This window comes from Danio aesculapii, chromosome 3 (assembly GCF_903798145.1).
Source record: "Danio aesculapii chromosome 3, fDanAes4.1, whole genome shotgun sequence".
Classification (NCBI taxonomy): Eukaryota; Metazoa; Chordata; class Actinopteri; order Cypriniformes; family Danionidae; genus Danio; species Danio aesculapii.
The window spans coordinates 8,195,375-8,213,788 of record NC_079437.1 but is presented as its reverse complement, the minus strand read 5'-3'; the positions used below and the strand labels follow the sequence as shown (position 1 = coordinate 8,213,788).

At 37.9% G+C, this 18,414-nt stretch overlaps 1 protein-coding gene across 1 annotated transcript; it reads right to left on the bottom strand.

The window, feature by feature from the left end:
• Positions 1-248: 248 nt before the first annotated feature.
• On the bottom strand, positions 249-10,385 carry LOC130220829 (uncharacterized). The gene is made up of 3 exons (XM_056453067.1): positions 10,275-10,385; positions 4,710-5,302; positions 249-2,318 (listed from the first exon to the last, which is right to left on the bottom strand). The coding sequence occupies exons 1-3, from the start codon at positions 10,303-10,305 to the stop codon at positions 1,242-1,244; spliced, it is 1,701 nt and encodes a 566-aa protein (XP_056309042.1). The 5' UTR covers positions 10,306-10,385; the 3' UTR covers positions 249-1,241.
• Positions 10,386-18,414: the final 8,029 nt, after the last annotated feature.

Below are 18,414 nucleotides of genomic sequence, written 5' to 3'. Positions count from 1 at the left end.
AACTTCTAGATTATTTTAAAATGCTATATATAAAAAACAGTAATTGTTTGGTTTCATTCATTTAATCAACACTTACAATGAGAGACTAATCTAAAAGTCTTCTGAAAATCAAACCAAAACAGAATAATTCCACAATGTGGCATAAACAATATTAAATTAAAGACAATCAGAATGTCTCAAAGTTTTAACAGCTATAATAAACAACATTCATGCACAACTTAAATTTATGCATAAACACATAGATAACGTTTAAATAAATGTTATAGTAAGGATGTAGGGAAGACAATTAAACCACATTGCTAAATAGTTAATAATGCTAATTTTGTTAAACGTTTTTAAGATGCATTTGTCAGTTGTACTGATCGGCGTACAGCTTTACATGGACAATTAGTGGAAATTATGACCTGTTTAAAAGTATTTAAAACCTACAACAGCATATTTCAGTGATTATTTTAACGTCTTAAAATTAGTTTTTGAAATTTAAGACCTTTTAAGACCCCGCGGACACCCTGAAAACACTACTTTCCCCTTTGAACAAATACATGTCATTTTGAGAAACATGCTGCTGCTCTCTTCACTAGTTTCAAAAACACAGATTTCTTTACAATTTAAAACAGCATTTGGATATTTTTTCTGCTGGCGATGCTGTTTTCCTAAAACGCTGAAAAATGTAAATAAAATAACCCGACACATACCTTAGGAACGGTACAGCAAACAATACTGGAGGTTTTAAAACCTTGACTTTTTAGATCTCATTATTGTCCTGAATTAAATAATAATACTGTTTATTTGATGAAATCAATATGAGTGTTAAAAATGAGTAAACAAATAAATCAAAACAGTAATCTGAGAAGAGGTGTTTAATTCAGTTTGCTGGCATGTTCAGTCAGTCTCAGCATGTTTGCTTGAACACCCCAAACCTGCTGAACTCCAACACTGCAGGTCAAACACAGTAATATTCAGCAGGTTACCTTCAGTCTTTGTTCGGTACAGCTGTCCATAAATGAGCTGGTGATTGAACAGGTTTATATTAGTAAGTAAAACTAGTGAACACTTCATTAAGGCTCTATGTAGAAACACAAATCAGAAATAAAGCACTGCTGCAGCTGCGTCTGAGAGATTCTGCTGGGTTTAGAGACGCTCCTCATTCCTGGCGTCGCAGGTTTAGAGGCCAGTAAGTGCAGTAACAGCTGGAGAGCGTCCATAATCAATAACACTGCACTCCATTAACGTCAAACTGTTCATTTGTTCCAGTAGATCTCATAGGAGTTTCGCTCTGTGTAGCTGTTCTCCGCAGCTCCGCTTCCAGACCGAACTTTCTCCTTCACCACTTTAATAACCAGCCCTCCGGCCAGTGCGATTCCTGCTGCCGCTCTGCCGATCTCACTCAGAATGCGCGCAGTTGTTCCGATGCCATCCAGTACGGCTGAAGAGGTGACGGCACTGCCCCCAGTGGCCACTGCACTAGGTGCAACCGCTGCAACACTGCCCCCAGTGGCCACTGCACTTGGTGCAACCACTGCAACACTGCCCCCGGTGGCCACTGCACTAGGTGCGACCGCTGCAACACTGCCCCCAGTGGCCACTGCACTTGGTGCAACCGCTGCAACACTGCCCCCTGTGGCCACTCCGGCAGGTGCGATTGCTCCAACACTGCCCCCACTAAGAGCACTAACTGCTGCGCTGTCTAGCAAAGCCCCCATCACGGCTCCTGCTCCGATGGCTCCGCCCACTCCTGCAGCCACGCCCACCGCTGCAGCACCCATCACTCCCACCTGCTGCGCTGCCTCTACTGCAGCGTCCCGCGGCCCTACAGCCTCAACACCTGCCAGTGCTCCCACTGACCCCCCCAATACCCCGCCTGCCGTCGCACCCAGAGCCACTGCGGTTTTTCCAGACGCCGCTGCAACTATTGCGCCGAATGCTTTCCCTACGCCTGCGCTGCCTGCGGAGACTCCTGCTAACCCCACCGATCCTCCACCAATCACAGATGCCCCCGCCGCCACCGCCAAAGGAGCTGCAGCTCCGAATACAGCCCCGACCGCCATTCCTGCAGCGCCGGCTGCGACCAGCACCTTGACGCGCTGCAGAACCTTCCCGGAGAGCGCAGCTTCCATGCGGATGCGGCTCAGAGCGGAGCGCAGCGCCTGCCGTCTACTGACCGCCATTCCGGCTCCTCTGCGGCTGCGCCACCGCTGCATACGCCGCTGCTGCTCATCCCGGACGGCGTGCTCGGCCTGCAGGAACACACTGTTGGTGTAACACACTCCTCCTGCGTCCGCCAGCATGGCCTGCACCCCCTGCAGCAGCGCACCCACCTGCGCACACACATAGAGGGATATTCAATAACTCAATATACAGTGATCATGAACACACACAATACTGATATTATCATTATTGAAACATTCAGAATGCCTTAAGGGGCACCTATTGTGCAGGAATGACGTTTATAAGTGTGTGTGTGTGTCAGCAGTGTGTGAATATCTCCAGCAGCCTCTAAAGGTAAACATGAATTAATTGTGTTTATTATAATCAGACTTGATGAATGAAACACTTTGATTGACATTCTCCCTTTGTACGTGTCATCAGAGGGGGAAAGCCCCGCCCACTAGTGCCCATCTCTCGCTCATTAGCATAAACAGCAGCCCTGAGTGGGAAGCAGCCGCTGATGTATAGGCATTTACAACTTAATTTAATTTAAAACATTTGTTTTCTCTGAACATGTCTACTCTAATGGAGGTCTGTGTTGTATTTACACAGTTCTGACCAGCAGGTGTCACTAGCACATGGTGTTTCCAATGCTCTGAAACGGTCAATTCTGCATAGGAATTGGTTCAATGGGCTCTACGCACAGCTAGTGTTTTTAGCCAATGATGAACTTCCGGTGAGAGCTTTAGGTGGCTATTTTCATAAGTTTCCTTTGACAGCATCGATGTTGTAATGTAATTACAATTCATTCAGTTAAATAGACTTAAGCATGCATTTGGTTGTTAAAGCGTAAAAAGAGATGTAAGATCGTTTAAACACAGGCGCCGTCATTAGCAGCAGACGAGCGCAGATATTCCACCGAAAATACTATGGTAAAATTAATATCCATATTTTAAAGACATGACGCAGAAAAATAAATGTTAATGCAGTGCTTCTTGTTTGGTCTGATACCCACTTTATATGATATATCAGCCAGACAGTGATGATCGCTAATATACGATATAACGCAATGATTTGGTATGGGATGACAATTAACTGGCGGACTGAAATTAAACATCCGCGTGCATATACCCCATTGTTTCAAAGCTTATTATACCTGTTCCCCCGTTCCGATACTGATACCTGAACTCAGGGTATCTGTCGATATCGAGTACTGAACCGATACCTGGGTGTGTGTATCTGTGGAAACAGTTGTGTATACTGTTACTAGCCCTGTATAAATTGACAGAATTAATTTACGATGTGCTTCAGACTTTACCATGCAGTATAACTGTATAAAATCAGAGCAAAATATAATCATACAAATTATATTACATAATTACAGTCATTCACTTTCTTTTCAGCTTTATTAATCTGCGGTCGCCACAGCGGAATGAACCGCCAACTTATCCAGCACATGTTTTTTACGCAGCGGATGCCCTTCCAGATGCTACCCAGTACTGGGAAATATATAATTCTATAATATAAAAAATAATATTAAGATTAATAATACAGAAAAAAGCCTCTTTAAAACTTAAAATTCAGATATTTTTAATACAATAGTGCGCGACCCTCTTCTTCTTCAATGCTCTAACAGACGTTGTTGTGGGAACAAAGCACTAGTGGGCATACATTTCATTTAAACAAAAGCTAACAAATCAGATTACAGTTTCAAACACTCGGCGATACCTACGCCTGAATTTCTGCGAGTATTTACGATACTAGTATCAGTATCGGAACCAGAGCTGAAGGATATATTGACATAAAATCACAGTCGCTATGTAGCAAAAGCTGTGATTGTCATACGCTTGATGTACAGAAGACACAGTGATGTGATCAACAGTACATCTGCTCCGTAAGGCCAGAGGGCGCTCTCGAGTCACACAGAACAATCAAATACACCTGAAGAAAACCAGGAGGGAAAATCTATTCAGCGTAGGATAAATTAAAGATATGACAGGATAAACAGGAGATATAACTGCTTTCATTTGATTCAACACGGTTAATAAACACATGACGACGAGAACAAAGAGATTATCTGAGTTCTTATTATAGTTTTCCTGATAATAATGTATGTAATGATGCTAATGTCTGATGCTAATGTATAAATATGTAGCGTGCTTTATTCTGTGTAAGAAGACGCATCACTTCACTGAAGGACTCAATTCAAACACTCGACTGAAGTAACTTCTGAATAATAACGTCATTACATGTGGTAACAAGAGCAACACTGACCAGCAGAGGGCTGTAGAGAACAGAGAAGCTACGCAGACAGCCGTCAGTATAGCAGATTTAGCATTTGTGCTTGGTAATATTTAGCGTAGTTTGTCAGGGAGTCTGTGTGTAGCAAACGTACACACAGCTGATCACAGAGACGCTTTATAGACTAACGCACAGGATGACCACGTCATTTATCCTCCAGCTTTAATCTGAACAGGCCTAATAGCAGCGTAGCTAAGTATCGTGATAATCCGGTATATCGTGATGACAGCCATTGATAGCTGCTGGTAATGCTGTAATACCTGCGCGCGGTCCTGCGGTGCTCTGTTGTTGATGATGCAGTAGCGCCCCCCGCAGCGGTGCAGCAGCAGCTTCAGGCGTGAGGAATCGTCCTCCAGGAAACTCTGGAACCTGCCGCCGCCACTGTCCTCCAGCGCATCTCCGTGTGTGAACAGCACCAGCGTGTGGCGCAGCGCCTCCTGACCGAACACACTGCACATCTGCACCACCGCGCGCTCTTCATCCGCAGTGTAGCGGCCCAGCGGAATCACCAGCAGGAAAGCGTGCGGCCCTGGCGCCGTTAGCGAGACGCATTTAGCAATCTCAGCGTGGAGGTTGTCGGTGTCTAGACGGGTGTCCCCGAACCCGGGCATGTCCACCACTAGAATCCTCCTCCTCGCCCCGCCCAACTCCTCATCCTCACACACCTCCGCACACTCACACACACGCGTCACTGACCCCGCCCTCAGCGCAGACAGGAAGTGGCGTCGCCCTAATATGGTGTTTCCTGTAGCGCTTTTTCCCGAGCCTGTGCGGCCAATCAGGACGAGTCTCAGCTCAGATCCGCCTCTGTCCTCCTCTTCTGATGCGAATGGCTCCTCCCCATTGGACTGATCTAGAAGCAGAGTATTTACATTAATTATTCATTACAGTTTATTTATTTAACTTAGTTTATTAATGTTATATACCTGCGTCTTATAAACAATAATAAAAACAGAACGTGTGTTAAAATGGAGAAAATATAATAATCATTATATACACACTCACCGGCCACTTTATTAGGTACACCTGTCCAACTGCTCATTAACACAATTTTCTAATCAGCCAATCACATGGCAGCAGTTCAATGCATTTAGGCATGTAGACATGGGGCTACAGCAGCAGAAGACCACACCGGGTGCCGCTCCTGTCAGCTAAGAACAGGAAACTGAGGCTACAATTCACACAGGCTCACCAAAACTGGACAATAGAAGATTGGAGAAACGTTGCCTGGTCTGATGAGTCTCCATTTCTGCTGACACATTCGGATGCTCGGCTCACAATTTGGCCTCAACAACATGAAAGCATGGATCCATCCTGCCTTGTATCAGTGGTTCAGGCTGCTGGTGGTGGTGTAATGGTGTGGGGGAGATTTTCTTTGGGTCCATTAGTACCAATTGAGCATGGTGTCAACACCACAGCCTACCTGAGTATTGTTCTGACCATGTCCATCCCTTTATGAGCACAGTGTCTCCATCTTCTGATGGCTACTTCCAGCAGGATAATGCACCATGTCATAAAGCACCAATCATCTCAGACTGGTTTACTGAACATGACAATGAGTTCACTGTACTCAAATGGCCTCCACAGTCACCAGAGCTCAATCCAATAGAGCACCTTTGGGATGTGGTGGAACGGGAGATTGGCATCATGGATGTGCAGCCGACAAATCTGCAGCAACTGTGTGATGCTATCATGTCAATATGGAGCAAAATCTCTGAGGAATATTTCCAGTAGCTTGTTGAATCTCTGCCACCAAGGATTAAAGCAGTTCTGAAGGCGAAAGGGGTCCGACCCGGTACTAGTGAGGTGTACCTAATAAAGTGGCCGGTGAGTGAGTATGTGTGTATATATATATATATATATAAATAGACTAAAATGTTCCCTTTGTCTGGTTGTTTATTTTAAAACTTCACACATTTTGGTTCTCTGAGGACCCATGTGTTATAAAATCACTCTTTATTCATTTATTTCCACTTCTATTAATAATAATTCAATCTAAAAATGCAATAATTTGAGGGATTTGAACCATTTTAATTGTGTCAGAAAAACATTCAAATCTATTATTTTCCATATTTCTTGTATTATTACAGTCTTAGATCAGTCAATGGTGAGAAACAACATCATATTAAATGCTTTAATGTTCTCCTTTTACATGTCATTTCACGCATACTCTGATTTTTCATTATATTGATTAAGAATTGAACATCAACATCAATACACCCACATATGAATTATTAGAGTTTTGCTTCATTTTCCTGCAGGAGAAGGGAGGGTTTGCTTTTAATATCAGTCATATAAATCTGCAGCATCGCCAAGAATAAAGCCTGCTAACAGTGATTTATGGCTTTCTTCTTAAATCACACTGGAATGAAAGATTGCTTTCAATTTTGTCCTGAAGGGATTGGGTACATTTGGATATTTTTAAAGGATGAAATATATATATAATATAGTATAATAATAATATATAATATATAATATATATATTATGTAAATTTATGCTACTCCCATTATCATTTAAAACAAAACACTATTTAGGCATAAAAACTAAATGTCACAATTTAATTTATTATAGTTTTCTGCATTATAAGACAGTAAATTATGTAAAGTTTAGCTTACTGTATAAATTAAAGTCATTTTAAAACACTTTACCATAGAAATATAACTTTATTATCTTGTTGACGAGGAATATTAAATCTTTAAATAGTAGAAGTTGTGTTACATTTATTAATAAACTGCACCTTTATAATCTTTAACCGCAGCTACCAAAACAAGTTTAATATTAAAATATTGACAATATAACAGCAATAATAGCAATAATAACAGTGCAAAAATATCTGTCAGGTCTTTTATAAACAATAAAGAAGAATTCAAAATATTCATTCATTTTCTTTCGGCTTAGTCCCTTTATTCATCAGGGGTCACCACAGCAGAATGACCCGCCAACTATTCCAGCATATGTTTTACACAGCAGATGTCCTTCCAGCCACAACCCAGTACTGGGAAACACCCATACACACACACACTCATACACTACAGCTAGTTTAGTTGATCAATTCCCCTATAGCGCATGTGTTTGGACTGTGGGGGAAACCGGAGCACCCGGAGGAAACCCACACCAACACGGGGAGAACATGCAAACTCCACACAGAAACACCAACTGACCCAGCCAGGACTCAAACCAGAGACCTTCATGCTGCGAGGTGACAGTGCTAACCATTGAGAAACTGTGGTTATCCCTGACAAGGAGTATTAAATGTTTAAATTTTAGCTGCACTTTCATAATCTTTTATCTTAGCCGCTAATTACAAAACAAACAAACTAATAGAAAATAAATAAATATTAAATTATTGCAGATATTTTTGTAATGTTATTAAGGTGTAAAGAAACAGATTAATAACATTGCAAAACATCTGTCATCTTTTACAAGCAATAAAGAAGAATTTCAACACAACGTGGTAAAATATGAACTGTCATAAAAATATAACCATAATCAGGGTGCAAATTACAGGGGTGTTTGACCCCCCTAATTAATGCTTAATCCCCACTGTAGGACATCAAAACAAGAGGTACGGGAGGTCAGCCCTTTAATACTGATAAATAGTTAGCTCTGATCTGTATTTTAAATAATAATATTAATAATTTAAATAATAGATAGTATAAATACACATTTGATCACCACCTCCGTGAAGTTGGCACCCCATAAAAACAAATAATCCCCAAAACTATGCCATTCGTTTGTGCTGATTTGTGCAGCAGAAATGAACGTTTGTACTGGTTTGGGGTCTGAGATATTAAGCATTATTGTTTTTTAACCATGTGACGTTACTTTCCAACTCATGTTGCTCAAATGACTTCAAATCAGCACCGGTCGTTTGTGTTGGATTTGTGCCGATAATAAACACTTTACCTGTTTTACTTGTTTATATATAAGCAAAATATTTGGTTAGATTTGTGCTGGTTTGTGCTGGTTTCTGCTGTTGAAATGAGCATCAGATATTTATATTCGTGCACAAATTTATTGTTTTTGTTTGCTCACAATTTGTGCTGCAAACAATATTATCTGTAGGCCTCATAAAATAATATTAGATCATTCAGAGGTCTCTCGATCCCAGTGATCCAGATATACCAAGATAGTCTCGTTAGTGTGTTTCATTTGTGCTGGACTGTACCTATGAAAGTTTGGTTAGTGCTGCTTCCAGTATTAAAATATTGAAGTAAAGATAATGACATCACATGTATTGATATTCTAAAGTATTTTAATTTGTTTGTGCTGATAGACTTTTAGTTTGTGCTGCTTTATTTTTAGATATTAAAATAGCCTCGGCCAATTTAGGTTATTCAGAGATCTTTTTTTATCAGAAAAAACATGAAGCCCGACCATCACTTTGCCAGATTCTGGCGAGGGTGATCTACTTTCGTGCCCAAGTCATTATGCAGTAGCTAATAGGCTATTGAAATGCTAAATGTTTAGTGATAGCCTATAAACAACATCTGCGTGAGTGTTATAGAGCATATCAAACGGCAATATTAAACAGCAGAGGTATTTCGCAGCTGTAGTAGCCTCTCTGTGAAATTAAAGCAAAAGGAATACAATAAAATAGTGTTTGATTTCATTCAGCACACACGAATGCCATAGCTTTGGGGATTATTTGTTTTTATGGGGTGCCAACTTCACGGAGGTCATACCACCGTGAATGCATAATCACGGCGATCAGTCAAAATATTAATTCAACAGTCTGAAACTGAATAGACATCATAAGTGTTCAGAAGATCTCATAAAATAGGAGTTTGAGTCTACATACAGCCTGAAAGTGAAGTCAAATTAGATGCATAATTTGTATAATTTGACCTAGAGTAACTTCTAAATGAGCTAATCAGAGGATAGTGTAGGGCAGAATACACTAAACATCCATCACAACACTGAAAACTTAAACATGCTTAAATACGCTTTTATTAATTAATTAGATGTAATGTAAATAAATAGAGACACTTGATTCACTGAAGCATGTGTTGACAATAGAGGTAAAGTTGGTTTTATATTCGCACATTCGTTCATTTAGCAGTCTCTATATTGTTTACCATGTTACTTTGAATATTGGATAGGAATTAGCATGCAGGTGTGACTCCTAAACAACATTAACACTGTCTGACTCACTGTGTACAATGCTGTACTTTAATAGTCACTGGCTGCTAATATGATTCCCCTCTTTATTATCAAAGATTACTTTCCTGACATTATATTATTAAGGGGGATGTCTGAATATCCCAATATAAAACCAACTTTACCTGTGTGTGTTGACCACCTCCCTGATCATCAATGTATAACTGGTTCCCTGATAATAATAATACTATATCTTCTCTTCTTTCTGTTCGGTACAGCAGGCCTGTGTGTGTTCTGACTTAAAGGACAAGAACAACAGCTACAATTCCCCTCAGTTAAAGTACTGTAACCTTTATATTTAATAAACATCTGAACACAATTGTACAATAGAAATACAACACATAGGAGTGTAAATATGGCTGCAGCTTAAATATAGATGCTAACTTTAATAATGAGGGATAAGTTTTCCCTGATCTGTCATGAGGAGGAGGCCCTCGTGTGGCGGAATGTCTACTAAATTATATCCATTCGAAAACTCATATTATCAGAGCCACCAAACGAGCATTATCATCATCAAGGACAACTGTAAATACATAATAAATACACTATTATTCAAATGAACTGATCTGACATTAAAAAAGGCGCTGATGAAACTAAATGAGCTATAGTGTTACTCATATAGAACACTTCTAACATGATAGTGAGCTAAATAACACTCTCAGACCTGGAGAAGAGTATCCAGCGGGTCCAGCCATGATGAAGCTCGTCTTTTCGCTCTTTTCTGTTTGTTTTGTTTCTCTTCTGCTGTTGTTCTGTAGTTCAGGCTCGCTCTGCGCAGACGCGGAAAATCTGACGTCACCAGTGAGATCGGAGACCGGAGATCAGCGCCTCCTGTCGGCCAACAGCAGCACTCACCGCTGATCTGCCCATGCTAGATACAAACATACATATCTGCCTGTCAGTGTGGGCTTTACACACTTAAAAACTGTACTTTAATTACTTACAAGTTAAGTAACGGATGACTTAAGTTTAGGTCATTTAATTACAGTTATATACAGTGCTCAGCATAATGGAGTACAGCACATTCTGAAATTGAATATTTTCCTTCATTTCTCAGTGAATATAGGCTGTGTATTTTGGTGCATTTAATCAAGACAGATGTATTAAACAGATATTGTAGTCACCAAACATATTCAGAAACATATTCAGTGTTTAATATTTTTTCTATGTCATATAAATTTGTCTGTTCTAGTTTTTGGAGTGTTATCGTAAGTTATTTTGTTAGATAAGCTCCAGATTTGGCTTCAGTACTGACTAATCTAATGTATATGCACAGATATAATATTGTAGAGCTCCTATTAAACATATGAATTTAAAAGAGACATTAGTGAGAGGTGAACTCATATATGCTGAGCACTGCACAATATAGGATACTTACAATATAATACACCTTAAATAATGTAAATAAATTGAATGGTTTCGCAATAATCAGTTCAGAGATGCAGAGTAATTGTATTTTTCAACAAAAGAAGCTTAAATAATAACCAAATACTATTGAATTTACTGTGAATATGAAATTTAACAGGCAAATATGGTTTAGAAAATATATACAAATTTTTCTTTTTCACAATTCAAAATCTGGGTTCACAAATGTAATAAAAATCACCAGATCATTTTCCACCTAAAGAAGAAGGAGGATTTATGTATTATTGCATATTATATATGTGTGTGAGGTATAAATGAAGACGAGGGATCAAGCTAACACTCTAAAACAGGACTGTTTAGTAGAGATTTTCTGTAGTAATGTTATAATTAATTTTTAATGTGTTATTTAGAGTTGGTAGAGTGATGAAAGTGTAGGCCCTTTTCTCTCCAGCGTTCATCATGATGATCTGTGTGGTGAAGTAGATGACTGTCAGCTGATGGTGTTGGTCTGTCCAGCAGGGGACGCTGACAGATTGAGAGAGTCACTGAAAAAAGTGTTGCATGCAAAACTGTTGCAAACAATTTATTTGTGTTGAATTTAAACAAAAAAATTAAATTGAGCATTGTTCAACTTAATTTGTTTGTTTAAATTCAGCCCAAATAAATTGTTTACAACCACTCAACATAAAAAAATTGAGTAAATCCAAGGAATCATCTTTGAATAATTTTTTTCAGTGTACAGGTCAAAAGCGCAGGGTTATGCTGTAGTTTATCCTTTTATCCACGTGAAAAACTGAAAATCTGACACATATATACCTACAGAGAGCATAACAATTTATTTTTAATTCTTCCATAACCTTCAGCTTTAGTTAAATTTAGGAGTCTATTATTCTTATTATTTTTGTTAAGTTAGTTCACAACATGTTCTCTCTCACTTTCTCTATAACTGTGTACATACAGAGTTTGGCCAGTGACACTGAAACGCCTGTATTTAGAGCACAATTAATCTTTGGTATGGTAGGGTCTCCTTGGGAATGTCAGACATGAGTCCAGCACAGTGTCCAGAGGGATTCTGAGCTGTTCTTCTTCAGAATAGTGTTCAGGTCACTACTGATGCTGCTGGAGGAAAACCTTTCTTTACTCGCTCCTCCAAAACACCCCAAAGTGCTCAATAATATTTCACCTGGGTACTGTGTAGGCCATGGGAGATTCACTTCATTTTCATGTTCATCAAACCGCTCTGTCTCCAGTCCTGCTGTGTGTATTGCTGCATTATCATCCTAACACAGTGTTTGATATATATATATATATATATATATATATATATATATATATATATATATATATATATATATATATATATATATATATATATACAGTGTTGGGAGTAATGCGTTACAAAAGTAATGTACTACAGTAATGTATTACATTTTCCAGTAACGCAGTAGTGTAAGGCATTACTTATACATTTTCAGTAATATTTTACTCGGTACATGTTCAGTAACGCGTGCGTTACAACAAACTTTTTTCGCCTGCAAGACATTACCAAATAAAAAATACCGCAAGTAAGTTCTATTTTCTGTTCGTGGTTAGTGAATACCATAGACTGTAAAATATATGGACAGAGCATCCGTGACGTCACCCATAGGTTTCTGAAGAGCGCAAAAGAAGCCACAAGTAGGCGCGGCCAACCGTCGCCATTTTGTTCGCGCGTCATCGCAACCACGGCGGGATACCAAACAAGGGCAAAGAGGCGGAGAGTGGGCGGAGCTACAGACACCTGCTGGCACTTTGCTTAGACCTGACAGACAGACTGTACTTTGGGAGAAACGCTTGATACTTTATTACCTGCGACTGGTTTGTGTTCTGACCACATGTGCTTGGCTGTACACTATATCAATAAAGTGTTTAGACTTTTAAAAACACTGTAGTAATACATTGAGCCACTAAACATTGTTCTTATGACGTTTTTCTACAGGAGGAAAACGTGAATTACTTCCAAACACTTCAAATATAGTGTGTGTTAGTAAATGCAAGACTATTGATGAACTCCAGCATAACACTGTTTGACAACGCTTCAGATGACTGTTCTAGAGCCTACAGCTAATCAATCTGACACATTCTGGAGTGCTTTACGGGTCTAAAGAAAAATATTAATGATAAATGATCTTAAATAAAACAAATACATTTATAGAGATGGTATATAACTTTACTCACATGGGAAACGGAGGCCACGTGAATGGTTTGTGAGCACAATTAAATGCACACAGCATCCCATATCATCTGGTAATTGTAAGAAATAAGTCCAAAAGGTAGCTGACTATGTAAATCCACATAAAACAACACAAAAATACGATGAATATGCCGAGATCAGTGGCTAATCTGCCGGATTCAGCTGAGGTGAAGTGACGGCGACCAGCGAGACCTAGCTGTCACTCAAGTGGCCACGCCCTTAATTATGCAAACTTAAAATAACCTAATATAAAGGAAATGGATGAGTTATAAAAAAATTCACCCCCCTCACAGTTGTCATGGAGGGTAATAATAGCTATATGAACCAAAATCGTTCTTTGTACCAGGCTGTAAACACCTTTTTTTCTTCTGTAAAGTTGGCCATTCTAACAGAGGGCTCAATTGCACTTTGCTCTATTATGGAGCCAGGACTAGCGGAATTTTGATGAATTGCAGTTTCTGTTACTTCCGTATTGGCCTCCCGAGGGAGAGCGGGAGGTTGCCGCTTGGTGAATACATGCGCGTGTTGTCATTAATATCCCTCTGGCTATTGGAACTTTTTTACTTTGAACGCGGAATGATTTCAGCCTCTGAGCTCGAGGTCCGAGGCTATAGGCTCAGCCCGGTTCACAGTAAGGTCAAGCCCTGACGTGCAGCGGAAGAGCGGCAAAATAGATATAGAAGACAGTACATTCGCGAGATGGACGTATGTGCATATGGCGTTATTTCACTGACAACAGTCGTAAGCGCAGTTTTACAAGAGCGCATTCATGTAATTCTCTGTTCGTGGACAACTCGACCGCAATATTTTTTTTCGCAGTCGCATGCACTCAAAACACGGCTGCTCACGTGCGAATGATCTGCTCTGGCTCCGTCAGATGATGCAGACTCACATTTTGTGCCTCATGTTTCCTCTTCTTTTCCTGCTTTTGCTCTCCAGAGATCCTCCTGTTCAATTGGTTATCCCAAGAATGTTGATATGGTTTATATATTGCTACAGTATTTATTAGCAATACACGAAACACTAAAAGGTTATGATAAGTTCTATAATAAATACTTGTGTTTTTGAGTGTTAGATATACTGCCTATGTTTTAGGCTAGTATTATTTACAATTTGTTAATGAATGCTTCAGCATACTGTAGTATTAAGAATAGTGAACTGATAAAATGAAATACAAAGTGTAGTTTTACTACAGTAAAGTGTGGTGAATTGTAGTATAGTATACCCTATATTGTAAAAAAAAATACAGCACTGGGTAATTTGTTTATATTACGCTTGTGTTACCATAGCAACTAGTATTAGCACAACTGATTAATTGAAGTACTTTACTGTAGAACTGTTCAAAACACTGTACATGACAGGGAAAATGTCCTCCACAATCTCATCAGCAATGTGGAAGACAACAGAGACGTGTTCAATTTATTTTAGTTGCCATGATAAAATGGGATTGATAGTGAGATTTATTTGAGGAGTGAATAGTTCAGTAGGCTATAATACCTCATCAAGTTTTCCCCTATTTTTATCGGTTACATTTCTGCTTGCATTCGTTATATTTTTGTTTAAATGTTGTTTTATTTGATTAGTATGGTGCACCTTTTGGATGTTTAATAAATGTTTTTTAAAAATGTATTCTTTGCATTCAACGTCTTTTCTCTGTGTCTTAAGTGTTTGAAATTGGAAATATTTCATCATATAACAAACAACAAAAAAGGTTATAGTGGATAAGATTAAAAATGTTATATGTAAGTCTATTTTAGTATTTTGGTTATTGTTAATAAATAGTGTACAAATATAAATTATATCAAAAGCATGAAAGGAAGAGGGAACACAAGACACAAATTGTGAGTCTGCATATAATCTCACTGAGCGAGTAGTGTACTGTGAGCGCACAAGAAATTTTGTGCGTGAGCAGTGCATATTTGAGAGAGCATGAGAAAATTTGCACGCGAGCAGCGTATATTTGAGAGCTCACAAGCAGTTTTGTGGAAATCTGTGCACGAGCATTATATTGAGAAAGCTGTTCATCATGCTCACTTTGTGCATGACAGTTTTGTGTTGTGAACCTGAATTTAAAGTGAATAGAATAATGGCAAGATTAAGAAAAAAATGCATCTGGTCATGGCATTGGAGTTTACATATAGGCCTGTTGTGTCTAATATGAAAATAGCCAAGCTATTCACAGATATTGCCAGATAATCACTTTACCTTTACCATACTTTCAACAGACTTTGATCATTTGTGATTCTGGCTCTTTTCCTTTCTTGCATTGTCTTGAGCCTTCACGTTGCCAAATATATACTATATTGTTAGTAGCCTGGACAGGTCACCGTCATTCTGCTACATCATATCGCTTTCTACTGGATGTAAAATGCTCTGCAGTACATTTAGTCATTTTAGAATGTTAAGTTCTAATTCTGTAGTTATTTTGGTGAAAGTAACTAAAAAGTAATATAAGAGTAATTTAACATATTACAATTTTGAGACAGTAATATTGTAAGGTAAGGGATTACTTTTAAATCACAGTAATAAGTAATCTGTAATGTATTACAGTTTGGAAGTAACTTGCACAACACTGTATATATATATATATATATATATATATATATATATATATATATATATATATATATATATATATATATATATATATATAACAATAATTTAAAGATCTTAATCCTTAGAGCAAACGTGAAATTAAAGGCAAGAGTTTATGTAAGAATTATGCATAAATAATTAAATGTATAAAGTAACAGGTTGAAATATTTACACACACAAAGCACTAAACCGCAATATAGCTACATGTATAACGGAGTATTCATAAACAAGATGAACATATAGGCCTACAAACAGACATAAGGATCATTCCAATAATTACAGTATTTATTCATCTTTGTTCAAATTAATGGAGCCGAAAGTGTTCATTGTTCATTCTTATAAACTCAGTTCATTAACTAATGTTGACAAGCACAATTTAACATTATAACAATGCATTAGTAAATGGTAAACTGCGATTAATAGATGTTTTCTCAGGGTTCTGCCTCTCTGGTCTTGTCAATTCTTGTTCTTTAAAAATAATGAATCTGAAACATGAAATCTTTAGAGGAAATTGAATCTTTAACTGAAAATTTGATTTAAAATGTTCATTTCTATTATATAATATAAAACATATCATTTCTAATAAATATCAAGACATACAAATATACCAATTCATCTTATATAAATATATATATATATATATAATAATTCTGGAATATATATATATAAATATTATAATTCCGTCTAAAGATGTCAAAGTGGCATAAAACAGTATATATAATACACAAATATTTAATACTACAGTCTATACAGATTGGTCAAAAACTCCAAACCTCATTTTTACGCACGTCATGTGTTATGCTTTGTATTTGTTACAGCCAAAACATAACTTTTGGGGAAGCCCTATACACATATTGTGTTGTGTCACCCTGCTTTTCTCTCTCTCGCAACTGCTAATCATTATGAACCTGCCTGAGCAGAGTGGTTGTGCTATGAATACTGCCTTCTGAAGCTACAGTGAGTCGTGTAACACCTCAGAGTTGTTTTTTGTAAGTGTTCAGTAGCAGTTCTAGTAATCTTTGTGGTTAAGCTTTATTTCCTCAGCTTGACATCTAGTTTCTAATAAAGTTCCTGTTATTACTTCTATAAAATAAATTCTACTGTTTATTTTCTTAACCCTGTGCTGACTCTTCACTCTGGGGGTGAGGGTTGAAGTGTGTTCTCCACATTTCTTTATTTTTATTTTTATTCTAATTCCATATTTGTACCAAATTTGAGTCTTTGTTACACCTTTTTTAAACCGACTCCTAGACTTTAAAATAAATAAATAAATTGTAAACTATTGAAGAGTACACTTGAAAACACGATTTATGGAAATTGTTAACCGGATATTTTAGTAGTTTTCAGAAAAAAATGTTTTTTACGTTGAGTATAGAAGATTTAATTAGAAAAGATTTATTAATTAAAACATGTAAACAAAAAACTGTAAATAACCTCTTCATATTACTCTTCAAATTTAAGACCGTATGCCAAAATGTAAGACTGACTCATGTACAGGAGTAGAGGTAAGTCGACAGAAGCTGAATTAAACTTGCTGAAACACTGTTACTGTCAGACATAGTTTACTTCATTTAGTCAGTTTAATGGTGAAGGGATTGACCGAATAGGACTATTGGTGGAGGGTTTGCGACGAAATTTCATGCTCATAAAAGGATTTCATTTAGATGCATTTGTGGCTGCTGTATTTGGTAGTTTATTTCGATACACGTAAAATGGATGTTTGCATTAAATCATGTATGTGTTTAATAATTAATGAGCTGTTACCTGTAGTATAAGAATGTAGAATCTGCAGACACTTCATCTGACAAAACTTTAATTACTGTCTGGTTCAGTCCAGACACCAAATCAGACATAAGAAGACTGCAGTGGACTGTCAGGAGAGCGGAGAGGATCTCCAGATCTCTACACATCTTTATCTCTATAGATCTTTATTATTAGATCAGTTGATACCTGTTTTTTATGGTCATACATATACACAAGCCTTACTGTTTATGAGTTTTGTAACCAAAATGTTTCATTGTTTACTTTATATACTTTATATCCACTGTCATTCTGTGTTGGGTTGATTTGTATGTATGTACTGTATGTCTCCTGTGCTCCTGAAAAATATAAAAAAAAACATTTCTTGTGTGTTTGCGCACACTTGTCAAATAAAGCTCAGTCTGGTTTGTCTGGACACATTTTTCAAAGAAATCTCAGCAGCTGAATGACAAGCATTATAATGTCCCAGGCCATCAAACATAACATTGCAGAAGATCTCTGGCCATTCATAATACAACATATCTACTACAGATCATTGACTGCAAAACATTTATTGTGATTAAAGTGAAATGACATCATATTTTAAAATGAGCAGGTCGAAGAAATGATTAAATGATAGTGATATAAAAAATTACACTAGTTTAAAAAAAACATGTTAACACGTAAATTGCGTGTTAACAAGTAAATAACAGGTAAACGCGTTTGTTGCAAACGTTTTGGCCCAAACGACCTTCCATAGTCTATTTCATTCGCGCGGTTTCATTCCCGACATCTCAGTGGGTTTCACAGTGGAGTTTCGCTTTCGGTCGGCGCTGAGATGAAACTCGCTGCGTGGATGCACGGTGGGTGT